The sequence below is a fragment of the Filicampus tigris genome, chromosome 9 (assembly GCF_054856515.1).
Source record: "Filicampus tigris isolate MCC_2025a chromosome 9, RoL_Ftig_1.0, whole genome shotgun sequence".
NCBI lineage: Eukaryota > Metazoa > Chordata > Actinopteri > Syngnathiformes > Syngnathidae > Filicampus > Filicampus tigris.
The window spans coordinates 14,891,443-14,909,269 of record NC_141225.1 but is presented as its reverse complement, the minus strand read 5'-3'; the positions used below and the strand labels follow the sequence as shown (position 1 = coordinate 14,909,269).

General features: G+C 42.7%; 2 protein-coding genes across 5 annotated transcripts; both read left to right on the top strand.

Moving 5' to 3' along the window:
• Positions 1-141: 141 nt before the first annotated feature.
• Positions 142-10,799, top strand: sfi1 (SFI1 centrin binding protein). Of its 3 annotated transcripts, none has more exons than XM_086041780.1 (31): positions 142-502; positions 575-646; positions 750-860; positions 932-1,026; positions 1,103-1,220; positions 1,296-1,386; positions 1,730-1,841; positions 1,915-2,076; positions 2,156-2,193; positions 2,300-2,392; positions 2,599-2,696; positions 2,811-2,877; positions 3,058-3,188; positions 3,818-3,899; positions 4,025-4,200; positions 4,882-4,951; positions 5,078-5,149; positions 5,512-5,586; positions 5,684-5,755; positions 5,858-5,954; positions 6,842-6,963; positions 7,054-7,128; positions 7,485-7,559; positions 7,619-7,792; positions 7,865-8,025; positions 8,101-8,181; positions 8,471-8,693; positions 9,291-9,360; positions 9,432-9,552; positions 9,625-9,724; positions 9,801-10,799. In XM_086041780.1, exons 1-31 carry the CDS (start codon positions 342-344, stop codon positions 9,942-9,944), a joined length of 3,339 nt encoding a protein of 1,112 aa, XP_085897906.1. In that variant the 5' UTR covers positions 142-341; the 3' UTR covers positions 9,945-10,799. The 3 variants fall into 3 exon arrangements, with proteins under 3 accessions (XP_085897906.1, XP_085897907.1, XP_085897905.1); XM_086041781.1 differs by having other exon boundaries at positions 143-502; positions 2,156-2,226; positions 5,684-5,719; XM_086041779.1 differs by having other exon boundaries at positions 144-502; positions 2,156-2,226.
• A 223-nt stretch (positions 10,800-11,022) lies between these two features.
• On the top strand, positions 11,023-17,558 carry sxph (saxiphilin). 2 transcript variants are annotated; one of them, XM_086040894.1, is made up of 17 exons: positions 11,023-11,603; positions 11,776-11,939; positions 12,116-12,215; positions 12,294-12,470; positions 12,813-12,975; positions 13,053-13,117; positions 13,602-13,759; positions 13,963-14,134; positions 14,231-14,379; positions 15,119-15,215; positions 15,357-15,398; positions 15,477-15,662; positions 15,759-15,906; positions 16,136-16,218; positions 16,515-16,699; positions 17,126-17,312; positions 17,413-17,558. In XM_086040894.1, exons 1-17 carry the CDS (start codon positions 11,549-11,551, stop codon positions 17,457-17,459), a joined length of 2,178 nt encoding a protein of 725 aa, XP_085897020.1. In that variant the 5' UTR covers positions 11,023-11,548; the 3' UTR covers positions 17,460-17,558. The 2 variants fall into 2 exon arrangements, with proteins under 2 accessions (XP_085897020.1, XP_085897019.1); XM_086040893.1 differs by having other exon boundaries at positions 11,026-11,603; positions 13,963-14,149.
• Positions 17,559-17,827: the final 269 nt, after the last annotated feature.

Sequence of the window (17,827 nt, the reverse complement as noted above, 5' to 3'; positions counted from 1 at the left end):
AATATTTGGACAGCCATTCATAGCTTTGGGGTGTGTTCGATTTGTTAACTTCACTCACAGGCGTCCCCGCTCGGCGTTTCGGTATTGCTCAAGACAGTCAAAATCGAACCACCGCCACCGAGAGGATATAATTAAACCAACCCCGGACCCTCGGTCATTATCACGTGACACGGAAAAACAAACGCGCGGTAGTTAACCAAACGATACAAGCAAGTAGCGGAGTGAACTGTTTTCGATACAATTGCTATGGAATTCTCAGTTTAAATAACTACCTGTGTTTATGTTACATTTTATTCTTTCAAACGCCGTACCGTGGACTTGCAGTCGCGTGGATCAGATTCATGGCAACAATGGAAAAACAATACAGACTACAAAAGCGCAAATTATACAACGTCAGATTTAGTGTCGATACCAAAGAATGTGCAGTTCAAAGCAGTTATATTCCAAAAAGTGTTGGATACAGCTGGGACAAAAGTGGAAGAATTAACGAGCTCAGAATCAGGTGAATTTAAAAAAAAAAAACACCTTACTGTACTTCTTCATATTATATTGTTTGTTTGTGTAATGTCTGCAGACATTTGGCAAGGAAGTTCCTAAAAATATGGCGGCAGAACACCTTTGGTCGAATCCCTCCTCATAAAGCCAAGTACCAGTTTTATCAATTTAAGATGCACGTCAGTTGCAATAAATTATGGGCATTCTTGGAATCATGTCATTTGTGCACTGTGTTGTTTTTTTTTAATTTACAGGTGTCATTATGACAGTGTGCTGCTGAGAAAAACATTTGAGGGATGGAAAGAGGAATGGTGGGCATCTGGGAGGGAGTGGACTCTTTCAGTACGTGCTGACTGTCATTACAGGTAGGTTGTTGAGACATTTACTTAAAATGTATAAATCAAACTCATCTTTTAACATGGTATCTTTCTTCAAGGTATTACTTGCTCTACATGGCATTTCGAAGATGGCAAATCTTTATGTCACTGCAAGTGGAAAAGAAGAGCAAAATCCAAAAAGCTCAAGCATTTGGTATCTATTTGATACATGGGTGAATCTTTCGATGTGGAGCATTCTCAAATGTAACCACTGTGTTGGTGTTCACCAGCTGACAGGCGGCGGATGCGTCACATTTGGGACCAGTGGGAGCTTTTAATTCAAACACATCGACTGAAAAGTGAAGCACTTCAGTTAGCTCGAGAGCAACACAGGCGCACAAGTCTGCAGTATGTCAAAGTTGATCTACCGATGCACTACTATGTGGTGGTTTATTTTTAATAACACATATTCTTTCACTCAAGGTCAGCATGGTGTTTGTGGCAGGCAAGGCTTCAACAGCATCAAAACATTCGCACTATGGAGGACCAAGTCTTGAAGCACGGGGCAGTGAAGGTACAAAGCAGGGTGAAGATTCACCATTTCTTCACTTAAAAGACTTGTAGGATGTTGCCTTCATACAACACCACCACAATGGATATGACGTGAAACAGCCAAGATGTGACTGAAGAGTAGACTTCAAGCATTAATTTAATATTTCACATAAGTATGTCTTTTTTCATTCAGAAATTACAACCATTGTGTGGAGAAATTATGCATTTTATTTCAGATCCATTGTGGTTGGATAAAAAGGGAAAAATCACCAAAACTCACTTGTGTGTAGTAACATAAACTCTACTATCTTCTCTCCAAGTATTTTCTTAAATGGAATAAAATGCAATCTACTGCTTGCTAACAGATAGAGAAAGAATCCAAAGCTTCTCTTCACTTCGACAACAAGCTGAAAAAGAAATCATTGCGCGGGTGGCAAAGTTTTGTCTCCTCTCGTCAGCACAAGAACGCCTTGAAAGGTTATCATGAAGACATCTTGTGCAGTTTTCGTAAAGCAAATCCCACTCATCTTTCGCTCACTTGATCATTCAGCTGTCGCCGAGCACGTCGCCCGTCTTCACCTGATGAGGCTGAGCTGGAGAGAGTGGAGGAGCGAGTGGCATCGCAAACAGAGCAAAGAAGAACATTTGCAAGCCACTGGGCAGCTGGCGAGTCGGGTTTCTCAGGGCAGAGCCCTGCTACACTGGAAGTCATGTATCCTCTGAAAACTAGCATTTGCATTCATGCCAGCTCCAACCTACTGGTACTTTTAGATTCTTGAGCTCTTCAGCAGATGTGACATGGCGCAAAGAAAAAGCAGACAAAGGCCAGGTAGCAAGTCAACACTACCACCATCGCCTGCAGGTCAAATTAGTAGCATCCGGCCATTGTGATCGGATATATGTACTGTACCCATGACTCTGTGATCTACTTTCAGTGGGCTGTACTTCAGGGGCTCTCTCAAAACGTGTCCCAGAACAGAGCTAAACGGCTGAACGAAAATACAGCAGTGCAGCATCATAACCTGACTGTAAGTGTTTGACACTTTCGGACACTCCATTAGTTAGGCTGTATTTGGACAACCTAGTGAGATACCATTTTCCCTTCTTATTTGACATGTGTGACTAAGAATATTAGAAAAACCACAATAATAAGCATACAATATTAATGAATTAATACGTCTGTAGTGTCAAAAAAATGATTATATCTGATATAATAATTTGCATTTTTACATAGGTCATAAATAAGTATTGGAGACTGTGGAAAGCTAGACTGGAGGAGGCTGAAGACAAACATCACCAAGCCTTGACAGACGTGGCGCTGACAAACTACAGGTACTTTTAATTGCTCTCCTTTTCATGTGTATTTGCTGTAAACATGTCCTGAATTCCTGAACTGAACTCCTTTTTTTTCTGGCCCCTCTCCACCCCCAACGCCACCTTTTGCAGGACGTACCTGTTGAGTCGCACTTTTGACCTCTGGAGGCGGAAACTTGCACAGCAAAGACGCATGCAGGTCTTTAATGTTAAACATACACATATCGTAGAATAGTCTTTTTCAAATCCACCAATTTTCTATACTGCATATCCTGTTCAGTGTCACAGAGAGCTGAATGTTGGAGAAATTCTAGTCTTTTTCCTGGGTAGTGCCGAGTAGTTGAGGCAGTTTATCGGATGTTTGTGTGCTTTTGCGCAGGAGCTGGAGTGGCGAGCGGATGTGTGGTTTACGGAGCACTGTTTGGCTCATTATTTCAACTCCTGGTGTGAATATATTCTGCTGAGAAGAGTGAAGATAGACAGGAGACACAAGGCAGATGTCTATAATAAGTGAGTACCAGAGCTCGGCTCTTGACCATTTTTTGCCGGTCCGGCCGCAACCCTCCACCCATGACCTGGGTACCCTTCCGGCCGCGACCCTCCCGCCATATTCGTAAACATTGTCAGCCCCCGCCCCATTCCGACCCCCCCAAAAAAAAAAAAAAAAAAAAAAAAAGCATCCGTGATTGACGTCGCTGCGGGAGAGACGCTAACGGCATAGGCTTTTTAAAGATTATTAGCTGGCTAATTTACTATTCGAACCCGCTGTGGACACGCTTCAAATGCGCCAGTAGTACTTACCCAACTGCGTACTTACTTGCATTGCGAGCCCCGGGATTGGATTTGTCGTATTGTATAATTATTTGGGTCCAACAGACAGCCAGAAATCGCAGTCAAGTTAGTTATTTATTTTGCACACTTCCCCTCCTTCCCGGCCTTCAAAATAAAAGCGTACCAGCAAACCACAATACAATTTGTCACCCCTCCGCCCCAAAAATGGGCATCCGGCCGGGTCGGCCCAGGGACGGACTGCCCAGCTCTGGTGAGTACGTTTCCCCTCTCTTCACTGGCCCTGTTCTCACATTATAAATCCTGTCCAGAGCACAGCAATGATTTGCCACCCTCTTTGTCTTCTTCAGGCAGCGCCTGTGCACTTGGGTGTTACGCACCTGGCGGGAAAGGTCAGACAAACACAAGGATGAGATGCTCTTGCTGCGAATAGTATGTTGTCACTTTGTCTAATTTTATAAACCAGTCCAAGCCGCTGACCCGACGAACCGGCGAGTCGTCGAATGTGAACGCTACTGTGAAACGTTGCCGCTGATGCCAAGCGATGTTTTCCTCAGGCCGTTCTTCACGAAGAGCAAAGCTGCATGCAGAGAGCTTGGGCTCGATGGAGGCAACGGACAGAGCAGCAGAAGGGAGAAGAGAAGGAGAAGCAGCGGGCGTCAGAAGATCATGACCAGCAAAGGCTTGCTCAGGCATCGCTGGCACAAGATACCAGTGCTGGGTTACAGGCCAGGTGAGGCAAAGTAGACTAAAAGCAGGGGGGACCTCTTTATTCTGTTACCTGCAGTGCATTTATCTACGTATTTGTTCTTTTTTTTTTATGGTGTGGTGTTAGCCTATATTTGTTTCTTTCAGTCCCCTATGCCCGTTTGGAGTTCAGTTAACGAGCTTTTCTTTATTCTGCTCCCTTATGCATGGAATGTGCTGTCCTGTGAAAAACACTTATCTCCAATTTTGGAAACTTTTTTAAAATTTTCACATTAATGCGATGTCTGTAACGCGGAAACATCATTCATGTAAAAATAAAAATGTGGAGAAAAAAAATGGAGATAAGTGTTTTTCACATGACAGCGACAATATGTGTTTTATGTTTGTTGCTGCCTCTTGGCCAGGACTGCCTTGAAAATGAGGTTTAGTCTCAAAGGAATATTTCCTGGTTAAATAAAAATCGCAATATCGGCCAAATGATGAATAGATGGATTCATGAGTGATTGAGCACATATCTAATCAATAATAAACCAACATTTTTAAATTCATTGATTTAATTCTACACATGTATATGTTCCAATATTTGTGTTCACACGTCATTTGATAATGAAGTATCAGCATTGTACAAACAATTTCTTGTTCTAAATAAATCACATAAATACATAAAATAAATAATGATTGCAAATTATTCTTATTTGTATATCAGGACCGATGAGCAGCGGGCTTGTCAGGGAGATCTTCACTGCATGAGACGGGCATTGGATAGCTGGAAAAAGGTGCCTCTCCTTTACATTTTTATAGTGTCAAAAGAACTGTTTCTCTTTTTCAACAGCACATATCAAGCTGTGTGATATACTTGCGGTGAAATGATGACGCGTCCAAATTGTTATTCTTTGTTTCAGTTTGTCCAGGGACAGAAATTGCAGCGATGCCATGAAAAAAAAATTGCCGAGCGCAGCTTCGTGGCCTGGAAGGTACGTGCATTACACAAATAATATTAACAGAAGAATAAATCAATTTGAGCAACAAGGCAGTATGTACACTAATGAGATCAAATGCAAGAACGGTATGCAAATTCTGCTTTTGAAAGATAAGACTGCACCGTTTAAATCAAAAGTGAACAAAGAGCTATTCATTTAACGGTATCGTCATATCCTACGATAATAATTGTACACACACACACAAGCAGAATGAACAGAATGTTAACTTACTGCCAATTGAGCATTATAACATTTGCAAAGGGCAGATTTCTAATACAGCTCTTGTATCGGATCTAGTTTGAGTGTACTGGTGTACCTAATGTTGTGTCTGCGATGTATATATTACCTGTCAAAAGCTCCAGTGCAGACTCCAAACAGCTGAGCCAACAGAACGAGCGCTCTGGCATTGGGCCCTTACTCTTCAAGCCAAGGTATCACCTACCCGCTTCATCCCTTTCTTGCACTAAACCTGAGTGCAGGATGCAGGGGGACAGTCGCCTTAACGTGGTTTTCGGGAACCTGCCGCAGGTGCTGCACGGCTGGAGGCTGTGGGTCAGAGAGCAGCACAGGAAGAAGGCGGAGGCGTCGGAAGCTGCTCTGGTGAACAAAGCCAACCCCTTTGATTTTCTTTAAGGATAACTTTGTAGCTTGGCAGGGGTACTTTTCTAAGACTCTCGGTCGGCTTACTCTGCCCCAACGCAGGTATTCCCGGCATGGAGAGAAGAAACAAAGTGCGCCATGTCTGACCATCATCAGAAGAGAAAAGCGTTCAACGGGGCTCAAAGTTCTTTAAATCAAGGCAAGAATAAAGCACATGTGGAGAAATTAAAAAAATAATAAAATTACAACAACAAAGTTAAAGGTGAAGTCAACCCCCCAAAACTATTTGCAAGAATATGTTCTATGCGCCTTCAATCGTCTAAACATGGCGTGCTGATTAATATTGCGTTTGTGGAATATGAGTTAAGCAGCAATATTCACCCGTTTTTAGCCATCTCAGCGGGGCGGCCATTTTGTCACTTCTGTTGACTGAAAATGACGTCACAGTTCCTCAGATAACAACCAATCACGGCTCAGCTTCAGAAAACAGGTGAGCCGTGATTGGTTCTTACTTAAGCCATAAGCAACTGTGATTTTTTCCATTCGCGTTCATTTTCAGTTGACAGAAGTGACAAAATGGCCGGTCCCATCATATGGCTAAAAACGGGTGGATTTTTACACTAGTGGGCCTGCATAGAACATATTCTTGTTGTGAAAATATTTGGGTTGACTTCCCCTTTAAAATGCGAGAAGATTAAAGACGCAATGTTTCATAAATATAATGTATAAAAACTGAATGCCAAAATTTCCAAGGGTGACCAGCGGGCAATGTCAGCACATCAGAGGGACATACGGTTTGAGCCACAACATTCTGAGGCCTGGGTTCCAAATCTGAGCTGGCCTTCCAAAAACGTACACGTTGAATTCATCACAGGCTCTAAATTGTCCACAAATGTGGATGTGTGCATTTGGATGGATTTGTTTCAACAAAAAGGGCCATTCCAGTGGCACGATCACAATATTGATTCAAGCCCGATGACGACTAAAATACTCCATTTGAAAAAAAAAAATCACAATGTATCCAACGTATTGCAATAAAAAAAAAGTGCATGCACGACTACTCTTATGCTGTTGTTCTATCACCAGTGGAACTGCTGCAGAAGGAACCGATAGGCGCAGAAAAAGCCCGGAAGCACTACAATTCCAAACTGCTGTGTAAAGCGCTGAGAGCGTGGAACAAGCATCACCATACATGCCTCAAATATAAGGTAGATTTCCCAGCTACTTCCGCCCATTCGAGTAAACAATACAAATCATCCACTGTCAAATCGCCACATGACAATATGGCGATGACACAGGTGATGAAACGACAAGGAATCTTGTTGCTGAGACTGAAGAAGTACCAGACCTACTTTTTACTCTGGAGGAGGAAGGTCTGCCTTTCAAACACTAATATCAGTAGCGGATTAATTTTACACATATAGTCAATACATTTGTGTATTTTTTTTTTAACTATGATCACTACAATCAAGACCAGTAACTCCACCAAATTAAATGTCCTTAAAATTGTTTCCTATGGGGACAAAAAATAATAATACCAACTTGGCCTGCACCTCCAGTTTGATCCTGAACAAGATTTGTAGAAAAAAAAATAAAAAATAAAAAAATAAAAAAGTTGAGACTGCAATAGTTAGCACATAAATTTGGATTGCGCAAGTGTACCTAAATTTGTGTCTGATGTACATATATGAATCTAATCCATACATTTAATTTTCCTTCATGCCAACAGTTCCAGTTAAAAGTCAAGACATCGGAGCAGACAGAGCAGGCACTCTGGCATTGGGCTCTCAGTCTTCAAGCCAAGGTACCACCTCTGCCTTTTTCTTCCCCTTTTGCTTTAAAACGCGATTTGCCCTAATGCAGGTGCTGTACGCATGGAGGCTGCGGGTCACAGCGCAGCGCCGAAAGGAGCCAGCGGCGTTGGAAGCTGCTCGGGTGGACAGAGATGAGTCGCAGAGTGCGGGTGTGACAAGCGGCGAACGCATGAATAGCATCTGTGGCCTGCCTGAGCCTGGAACGCAGAGCGATGAAGAACCAGTGCGTTTCTGTTCATGTTTGCTTTCTTCAACCAAATGTGCCCCTTTCGACCAGTCTGCTTCTTTTCTTTAGCAAAGTCTCCGTATTCAGAGGGTGGTGACGTGTTGTGCCATGAGGTGGAAGCAGCGGGCTCTGTGCAAACCATTAAAAAAGACGGTGACCTTCCGTCATCCTGATTTGAAACCTGATTCTCCATCTGATTCAGGAGAACGTGACGTAGGCAACAGCGAGCTGTGAGTGTATAGCAGCAACGTGATTATGATTTTTTTTTTCTTTTACATTTATGCATGTTGCCTTTTCCTCTCAAGAATCCGTCCCTTAATGCGACGCCAGCCTCGTCGCTGCGAGGAACTGTTTGCGCCTTCACTGAAAGCATTGCAATATGATGGGTAGGATGTACTTCATTTTGATTTATCTCATCAGATATTTTATGTTTTGAAGTGCAAGTTTAGTAATACGTGCATGTCGAAATCACCAATATGCCTAAAAACGCAATGTAACAGCACTCAACAAGGTACACCTGGAGCATTTCATATTTATCCAGTCACAAAACTATCCAGTAACATGACCCCCCCAAGAAAAAAAAACCCCATCATACTCAAGATCCTGAAAATAGCTTGATCCATGTAATTATTTACTAGGCATCATCAAGTCAATGCTTTTGGTTCTTTTGTTCAGCTGCCAAACATCTGCTGGAGTAGATGCACAACTCTGGCAGCGCATTTCTTCCTCACAGACAGCTCTTGCACTCTCATCCTCCTCCCTCCATCATCCTTCGATCCCTTCCAATACCGCGCGTCCAAGCGGAGACGTGCGTCATGTGTCACCCCAGAAATCTCCAGTCTTCATCGTTGAGCCGCTGCTCTTACCTCCCACTGCTTTCATGAGCACAGAAAAGAAGGTAAGAATCATCACGCAGATTTTGATTAGGTATAAACCGATTATCAGCCCAGTCGATTATCGGCACCGATAGTATCCCCCCTAACCCTAATATCGGCATCGGCCTTTTTTAAAACTGCTGGCTGATAATAAATCAATTAAAAACTGTAGAAATCAAAACAATGATATGTGAAAGTTTAACATGTCTGCCGTTTTTGGAGGACTTCATTTGCTGTAGAAAACTACATGGAGTTATCGTTGATGTTTTCATTTAACTTTTTAAGACATGCTGACAACCCTGGGTGCTCCCTGAACTTTTTGTTAGAATTTTACAACAGAGATGTATATTGTCCAAAGATTATTGTAATAATAATTGAAAAAAAATCAACATTATGCAAACCTGAAACATTGTTCAATAAACATGCTTAAAGACGTTGCAACAAAGTTAAGAGTACATTTTTCTTACGATTTTGATGCCAATATTTTCCTTTTTACTGAAAATGAATATCGTCTCCAAATATCGGCTATCGGCCTCCTTGACTACTAAGCATATCGGTCCATCTCTAATTTTGATACTTGAATTCGCCGCAAATTTATCTATTTGTTGTTTGTGTCCAAGGTGGTACTTGGCAACAACTTCAGCCCATTAGCGGGACCCAGCTCAGAACATTTTTCATCAACACCTTCAGGTACATTTACATGAACTTTCCACTCTCCGGTATATATAAATAATGAAAAAATATTGTGGTGCCTCTTCAAGACATCCACCCGAGGGAACCAAGTGGAGAGTTGGCAAATGATACAACTTCATCACTGATGAAGGAGCTAATGAGCATCCAGCAGGACATGAGGAGCTTCCAGCAGGACAGGAAGAAGCTCAGGTGAGTGCACAAGAACAGCATTTGTCTTGCTTTCCTGCTTTCTTGTTTACTGGAGGCTTCTTGGCTGCTCAGGCTCTGGCAGAGAGTGAAAGACGTGTTGCAGAGTTGGCTGCAGACCAGTGGAAAAGATGAGGGAATGGATAACAATGCAGTTTGTCAACAGGTGAAGGAGGTAAGCAGGACTTGTTGGTTATTGCAGACACAATTACCAAACGTTCCTCCCCGGTTAATAATTTGCCTGTTGACAGCTGGAGGAGCGCATCGAGAAACTGTCCCGTGAGCTGGGGACACGAAGGCCGACGATGCGTTTTCATGCAGAAAGGCTCCAACATTTACAAGCTGTCCTCGATTGCTCAGGATTTTCTTCTCTTTGTCGGCAGGTGCAGATGTAAACAGAACACTTTGCACAATGGCTGGAAGCAGTTTAGTTTTCTCAAGCAGTCCTTCTTAACATTAGGTCAATTCATTATGTTTGCTTTCTTTCGCAGTGTACTGTGTGAATAAGATTTTTTTGGTCACTCAGTGCAGGAATCTCAGGGATTTTATCATTTTAATGTGCAGCTATAGATCGTGTAGAATCAGCGCATTGAAAATTGAAACGTAGTTCAACACATACAGTACCGGACATCATTAACATGAACAAAGTTACATTTCAGCATATACCGGTACTTTTTTGAGGATCAAAAGAAAACGGTCTCTTAAACAGGAAGTCAAGCCTCAAAAAATCTTTACAAGTGTTCTTTGCAGGCCCACTAGTCTAAACACGGCATTCTGATTAATATTTTGTTTGTGGAATATGAGTTAAGCAGGAAAACTCATTTTGTCACTCCTGTTGACTGAAAATGCCATCACAGTTGCTCAGGACTCAGCTAACGACCAATCACGGCTCAGTTTCAGAAAACAGGTGAGTTGTGATTGGTCGTTACTTGAGCACTGAGCAACGGCCATGTCATTTTCAGTCGACAGAAGTGACAAAATGGCTGCCCCCGGAGATGGCTAAAAACGGGTGGATTTTGCTGCTTAACTCATATTCCAACAAACACAATATTAATCAGAATGCCATGTTTAGACTAGTGAAAGCACATAGAACATATTATCCCCAAGATTTTTTTTGGGTTGACTTCCACTTTCAATATCTCAAATAGGTTTCTTTCCCATTGTGATTGATATGGATTTGCTAAAAATGTCTTCTTGTTGTGTAACAGTGAATAAAAGCACATTTACAGTGCTGAGTAGCAGCCATCTTATGATGTGTGTGTGTGTCTTCTGTTGCAGTCTTTGAAATTTTTTTTTTTAATCAATAAATCCCCAAATAATTTTCTTTGGGGCACAAAAATATTATTTTTTCATTGAAGAATTATCGTTACCATCAGTCAATTTTTTTAACTCCTTGTGAGCTTCACATCGCTCAGACCTCCTTAACAGTCATGTTGAATGAAAACATATTTTTGTGAAACTAAATTACATCACATGTTGCTTTAAATGCCAAGGTGTAGTCATAATTTGAATGCCAACGGACGTCATCATTTTTGCTTGATTTTAGGGGCAGATAAGCAGAATGCTCCTCACAGGCTCCCATCTCGGTGTTCCACAACCATGTCACACTCAATGTGTGTAATCTTTTGAGTGTTTACTGGAACTCACAGTGCTAAATTGGTGAATGCAACAATGTTGTTTACAAGCTCGACTCACATTTTTGCTCATAACAACTTAAGGAGAATGTGGCACATTAATTTCAAGCGATTTCATGGCATTCCCTCAAAGCTTCAAAATGGGTGTTGTCTTGTTTCCCACCGTTGCTAAATGTTTCCACCTGTGCGAAAAAAAAAACCTTTCAAGGATTTACTCTGGGGCTGATGTTGCACAGTTGTGTTTCTGTTTCTCTGTTACACCCTGTGCCTTTTGTGCCTGTAATGCTTTGGGCATGCAATGCAGGAATCTCAAGGTTTTCGGTTTAGGAAGAAGTCTTGTGCGCAGCAGCCTACCGTAGGACACAATGAGAGGGATTTACGTCTTCTTCCTGTGTTTCATTTTTATCTGCTGCATCTCAAGTAAGTGTTGAAGTCTTTCCAATAGTTTTGGGGCTACCATGGCTGTTGTTGTTTATTCAGTGTGCGACACTGCGTATTTTAGAGCCATTTAGGTGTCATGAAAACCGATCGCAATAGTCGGTCGACATCTGACTTTCATATTTTGTGACTCAAAGTCTTCCTTGCGTAACAGCTAAGAAGATGCGCTGGTGCACAGTGTCGGATCCTGAACAGAGGAAGTGTGCGGAGTTGGCTAAAGCCTTGGTGGCTGTGCTGCCTCCAGCCCCCGTCAACGCTTTTGCGAGACTTTCTTGCATCCGCGCATCCAGCCTGACTGACTGCATCAACAAAGTCACGGTGAGCCACCATGAGACCATGGAAATATTGGAGTCTTGTATCTATTTTAAAAGAAGTCAAATGTTCTGTCTTTGTAAGTCATTTACAGAAATTGGAGTTGTGCGCATTGTACAATTGAGCTACTAAAGTCAACCACATTCTGTTTTAAATACAAATCAAACCACTTGTCTTTTCAGGCCAATCGTGCAGACATAGTGACACTAGACGCTGGAGACGTTTACTCTGCGATAAAGCAATTTGGCCTCACAGCCGTCGCCAAGGAGATATACAGCGATGGTAAGTTTATGCCACATTTTGTGACTTTTCCTGATCGTACAACCATTTGATTCAGTCGTGATGTGTCGTGGCCTGCAGGAAGTTGTGTTTTGTCTGTGGCTGTGGTGAGAAACAGCAGCTCGGGCGTAAGGTCCCTGCGGGGTCTCAGGAGCTGTCACAGTGGGCTCCGATGGACGGCCGGGTGGAGTCTTCCACTTGGGTTCCTGCTGTCCCGCAACTACCTGAGCTGGTCAAAGGAGAGGCCGCTAACACAGGGTGAGGAACACGATTTAAACCTGGGGGCGACAACTTTTGTGACGATGAGAGCTACTTGAAGCTTAATCACAGATGTGCACTTAACTCATTCACTGCCATTGACGTATTTATTTGTCTTTTCACAGTCCAGCCATTCAATCCCAGGAACTTATTTATGTATTTTTTTTCTATTTTTTTCAAACGTTAGGGTCAAAGAGGGTCTGAAAATGTCTAGCAGTGAATGTGTTAATTGATTGACTCCTTAGCGCCCCCTGTAACATTTGACAATTTGCGCAATTCATGCTTATAACCGGGGATAAGCTGTTAACTGATGCCTTGACTTATTTTTCCCCGCACGGGCAGATGTGAGCAGTTTTTTCAGTGCCAGCTGTGTTCCCGGATCTGCGGCCATGGCGCCACGTCTGTGTGCTCTGTGCCAAGGCCAGAAATCGTACGTGCGACAAAAGAACTACCACTGTGAGACATCTCACAGTGAACCCTTCTACAACAGCCATGGTGCACTCAGGTCAAAATCACTTCAGCGAAGATCTGGATGTCTCGAGATAGGCAGCCAGACAGGTAACACTTTTTTCTGTGCCATAGATGTCTCAAGAGCGGTGCAGGGGATGTTGCATTTGTGGACCATTTAGCACTTGAAACTATTGAAAGTAAGTCTTCTTAAAGCGGAACTCAACCCAAACATATTTTTTCAAGAATATGTTCCCAGCAGGCCCGCTAGTTGAAACATGGCATTCTGATGAATATTGCGTTTGTGGAATATGAGTTAAGCAGCAAAATCCAGCCATCTCAGGCGGCGGCCATTTTGTCACTTCTGTCGATTGAAAATGACACACAGGGATAACGACCAATCATGGGTCAGCTTCAGAAAACAGGTCAGCCGTGATTGGTCGTTACCTGAGCACCGAGCAGTTGTGATGTCATTTTTCACTCGACAGAAGTGACAAAATGGCCGCCCCCTGAGATGGCTAAAAAGGGCTGGATTTTGCTGCTTAACTCATATTCCACAAACGCAATATTCATCAGACTGCCGTGTTTCAACTAGCAGGCATGAAAAAAAAATGTTTGGGTTGATTTCCTTCTACGTATTACTGTCTAAAGAAAAGCTTACTTGTATTCTCTTTGGTCTGTCAGGCAGTGAGAGGGACAAGTTGAGATTACTGTGCACAGATGGCACCCAAGCTCCACTCAGCCACTACAACACATGTCATCTGGGCCGCGGTCCGGGAGCAGCTGTGGTCACCCGAATGAGCTTTCGCAAGGTGGCTCGCAAATTTCTACTTACGCTGCAGGTACGGTACATTTTTGGAGTCTTCAATTAACCTCACATGTTTTTTGGAATGTGGCAGCTAGCCCCCAGAGTGGTCTATAGCAGAAAGGCTACATACTTTTAACAGTACGCAAAAGGTGTTAATGTGGAAAAAGTCTTAATTGTTGTGAAGTGTATTCAAACATTTGTTTGACAATAACACTATTTTTGCACTCCCTTACTTAGGCGCTGTTTGGCCGTCGAGGGAGAGAGCGGCATCGCTTCCAACTCTTCAACTCATCCTCTTTTGGGGAAAGCGACCTTCTTTTCAAGGATGCCACAGCCAAACTAGCTGCTCTGCCAGATGGCGTGGATGTGAGCCAAGTTTTGGGGTTGGGTTATATCGCACTGCTGAAAGGTCTTGGACATGAAGGTGCTTTTGGTTGATGTGGTTCTTTGTTGACTATTTGCGTGATTCGATTGCCCCTGTGTGTATGCGTTCGTTTGTGTTCAGGAAGCTCGCTGGAGGACAGTGTCGTGCGCTGGTGCTGCATCAGCCACGCAGAACAGACAAAATGTGAGCAATGGGCCCTGAGTATAGAGTCAGACCCGCTGGTGTGCGTCAGAGCGGCCTCCATGCGGGACTGTGTGGAGAAAATGAAGGTGAGTTAAGCGGTTCGGAGAACGAATGAATGAATAAGGTAAGGTAATAGAATACAAGGTGTGTCAGAAAAAGTTCCAGAACTGGTTGTCGCAAAAACAAATTTCGAATCCAAATGAAAGGTTTTGCCCTTTGAAGGAATCCAGCTGGAGAGTCGGACACATAGTTGGAAAATAATTGTGGCCACACAAAATGTTGACACTTTTGGCACAATTTGGACATTTCCACTTAGGGGACTACTCGCTTTTGTTGCCAGCAATTTAGACATTTATGGTGTTGTTGAGTTGTAATTAGGGGCAGTAAATTTACAAGGTCATACAAGGTGAAAACTGACTACATTGAAGGAAAAAGTGTCATTTCTTCAATGTTGTACCACGAAGAAATATACTGTAATTAACCCTTCACGAGAATGTGAGCAGTGTACAGGACCCACTTTTGGAAGATACTCTGAGGGAAATTTTGTGTGATTGTAATAATTTATTTCAGATATATTCATTTTTGTGCGTATAGTTGTCATTGATCATCCACTGTTCCTTAATAAGGTTCTCTGAAAGGCACTTTTAAAATACAAGCATGTTTTTAAAAAGTACACATATATTTTTTGAAAAATGTATTTTCTTTTGCTTCTGCAAAAAGGGGCCGTGACATAGCGACAATAGAAAAACGCAGGTCCTAGAGTGACAGCAGTTGAGAGCTCTCTGTCTGCAAATTCCATTGAATATTTTCTACTTTTGTGTGCAGAAGGATGAAGTGGACGCTGTCTCTCTCGACGCTACCCATGTATTCATTGCAGCAAAATGTGGCCTTGTCCCAGTAGTAACTGAATATTATGCTAAAGGTATGCTGGTATTCCTTTTCCCCATAACTTTCAACTCCATAAGCGACGCTTTAATTTACAAAGCGTCCTAGAAATGTGTTGCCTCTGACTCTTTCACACTTCACGTCAGAATGATTGTGGGTGTTTTTTCTTTCGCTAAAGAATGCATAGCGACTGATGTATCTACGGAGAGAAAAGCACAGGGTAAGACCAACAGTCCGACCAACTCGAAGCAGACTGGGCATATTTTACGGAAAACCCTTGCATATGTCCGTGCTTAAGTGTTGCCCTCAGTTGTCGGCGTGGCAGTCTCGAAGCGGTCCAGCAGGAGCGTCGCCATGGGCAACCTTGCAGGTCGTCGCTCCTGTCACGGTCACATGTACAGCCCGGCAGGGTGGCTTCTGCCGCACGCGCACACACTCAGCCGGGAGCACAACAGCAGCGGCGCAACTTGTGATCCAAACAAAGGTGAGGTATGATTCATGAGCTGACACTCACTGTCAAGGTAAGTTTTTCTATCGCGTAACCGTTCGACTTTGAACCCCATCCTTTCCATTTTGGCAGCGTACAGCGACGTGTTTTGGAAAGGATGTCTTCCTGGCTCGCAGGGGAATCTGTGTAAAGTGTGTCTGGGAGGCACGGGGGAGGCTACAACCAAACGCTGCGCCGACAACCACAATGAGCGTTACTATGGCAACATGGGAGCTTTGAGGTAAGCAATGTCGCTTAATGTGACAAATATTAGGTGCCTTTCATTCATTCGCATGAGTTTTAAGTTAGTCATTCCACATGCGTTCGGGGAAGCAGATGGAACTATGGTTTAAATTTTTTTTTTTAAAAAAAGCTTGTTGTGTGTGGCAACTTTGTATGGGAATTTACAGGAGTTGACTGTAAATGTTTGTGTCACTTGATTGAACTCATGAACTGTTTCCTGTTCATAGGTGTCTGGTTGGGGATCCGAGTGGCAAAAGCTATGGCGACGTGGCCTTCCTTGAGCAGTACAACCTTCAAGACAACATTCTTAGTGAGATACTTCAATACATCATGAAGTACAGGTTGATTGAATAGTAGCTCCCTATTTTAAAATACTTTACAACAAATTGATATGTGAGGTTTATTACCAGAATTTGCTGCCAGCTTCCTGAACCACAACAGCGTGAACTGATTACAACAGGAACTTTTGTGGTTAAAACATAATTTTACATAGTCACCCTTCACACAAAAGTTGTAAAGAATGCATGGTTTTATAAGTATTTTGATATAGGGATTTAAGTTACTTCAGACATTAGCTCTACTCTGTTCTGGCATTTTCCACGTCAGGTTTAACTTCCTCTGGTTGGGCAGAAGGGCGGACGGCATCGGATTTCGAGCTGCTGTGCGGTGATGGCCGTCGGGCTTCATTGTCTGAGTGGGAGAGTTGTAATCTGGGCGTCATCCCGCCTAACACAGTCATGACTCGCCCGGTGCTCACGGCACGAATTCACGACTTCCTCATGAAGTCTCAAGTGAGCACACATGCACCGATTTTCTGTTTTTCTTTTATTGTTTTCTAATGTGCTGTCTGGGTAAATAAGATGTAGGACTGTTGATAAGAGTACTGACATACCTCTCCAGCCTCAATATTAGGAACACCTGCACAAGCGCTGTATCAAACAATCCGCAATTATGACGTTTTTTTTTCAGAAAACACTAAAAACCTGAACCAAACACACTCTTTATTTTATATTCATTAATAATTTCGTTCCAGCGGTAGAATGGAATGATCTGTTTAACTAAGAATGCAGCCATTATTAATAGAGGTGGCCAGCATCATGAGAAAAAAAATAATAATTTTTTGTCAAAATAGGATTTTGGCCATTATTTTAACAAGGTGACCATATTGAGAGCCGTGTCAAATATCATCTAACATAAAGCTTGTTTCAAACGTCCAGGAAATGCTGACGGCCAATCCAAGCCCTCAGTTTAAGCTCTTTGAGTCTCGACACTATGGCGAAAGTGATCTGCTGTTCAAAGATGCGACACGGTGTTTTGTCCACACAAGCCACATGGATTGCCGCTCCATCCTGGGAGAGGAGTTTTACAACCGTGTGGAAGCTGCTTTCAACTGCACCCCATCTGGTAGAATTACAGTCAAACACATATTTATTTATCAACTATAATGCATGCTACCAACTTGACTGAATGCAAATACTAGCACATGCTTTTATTTTATTTTCAGCACACATCTTGCAGTTCTGCAGTCAGGACGTGTGCAGTACAGTCTAATGGACACTGAGAATCAACCCAATTTTTTTTTTTAATCACCATATTTCGAGCCCAGGATGTACTCTGCCTCTCACCCAAAGTCAGATGGGATGCAATCCAGCTCACTGGCTAATCCTAATGAGAACAATTGCTATAGAAATTGATCATTCTTATTTTTTATACAACGTATTTTCCTCTACTTAAGATGATTTTTACTTTATTTTGAAATCTGGATGACTGATGACGGTATGCTGCTAAAAGTGAAACAATGACTACCCAATCCCATATAATAATATGACATATGTATGCTGCACATGCTAGCTCGCTGCAAAATATTTTTTAGGTACCAGTATGCAACAAAGGACCCAATTCCGCCATTACCCGTGACC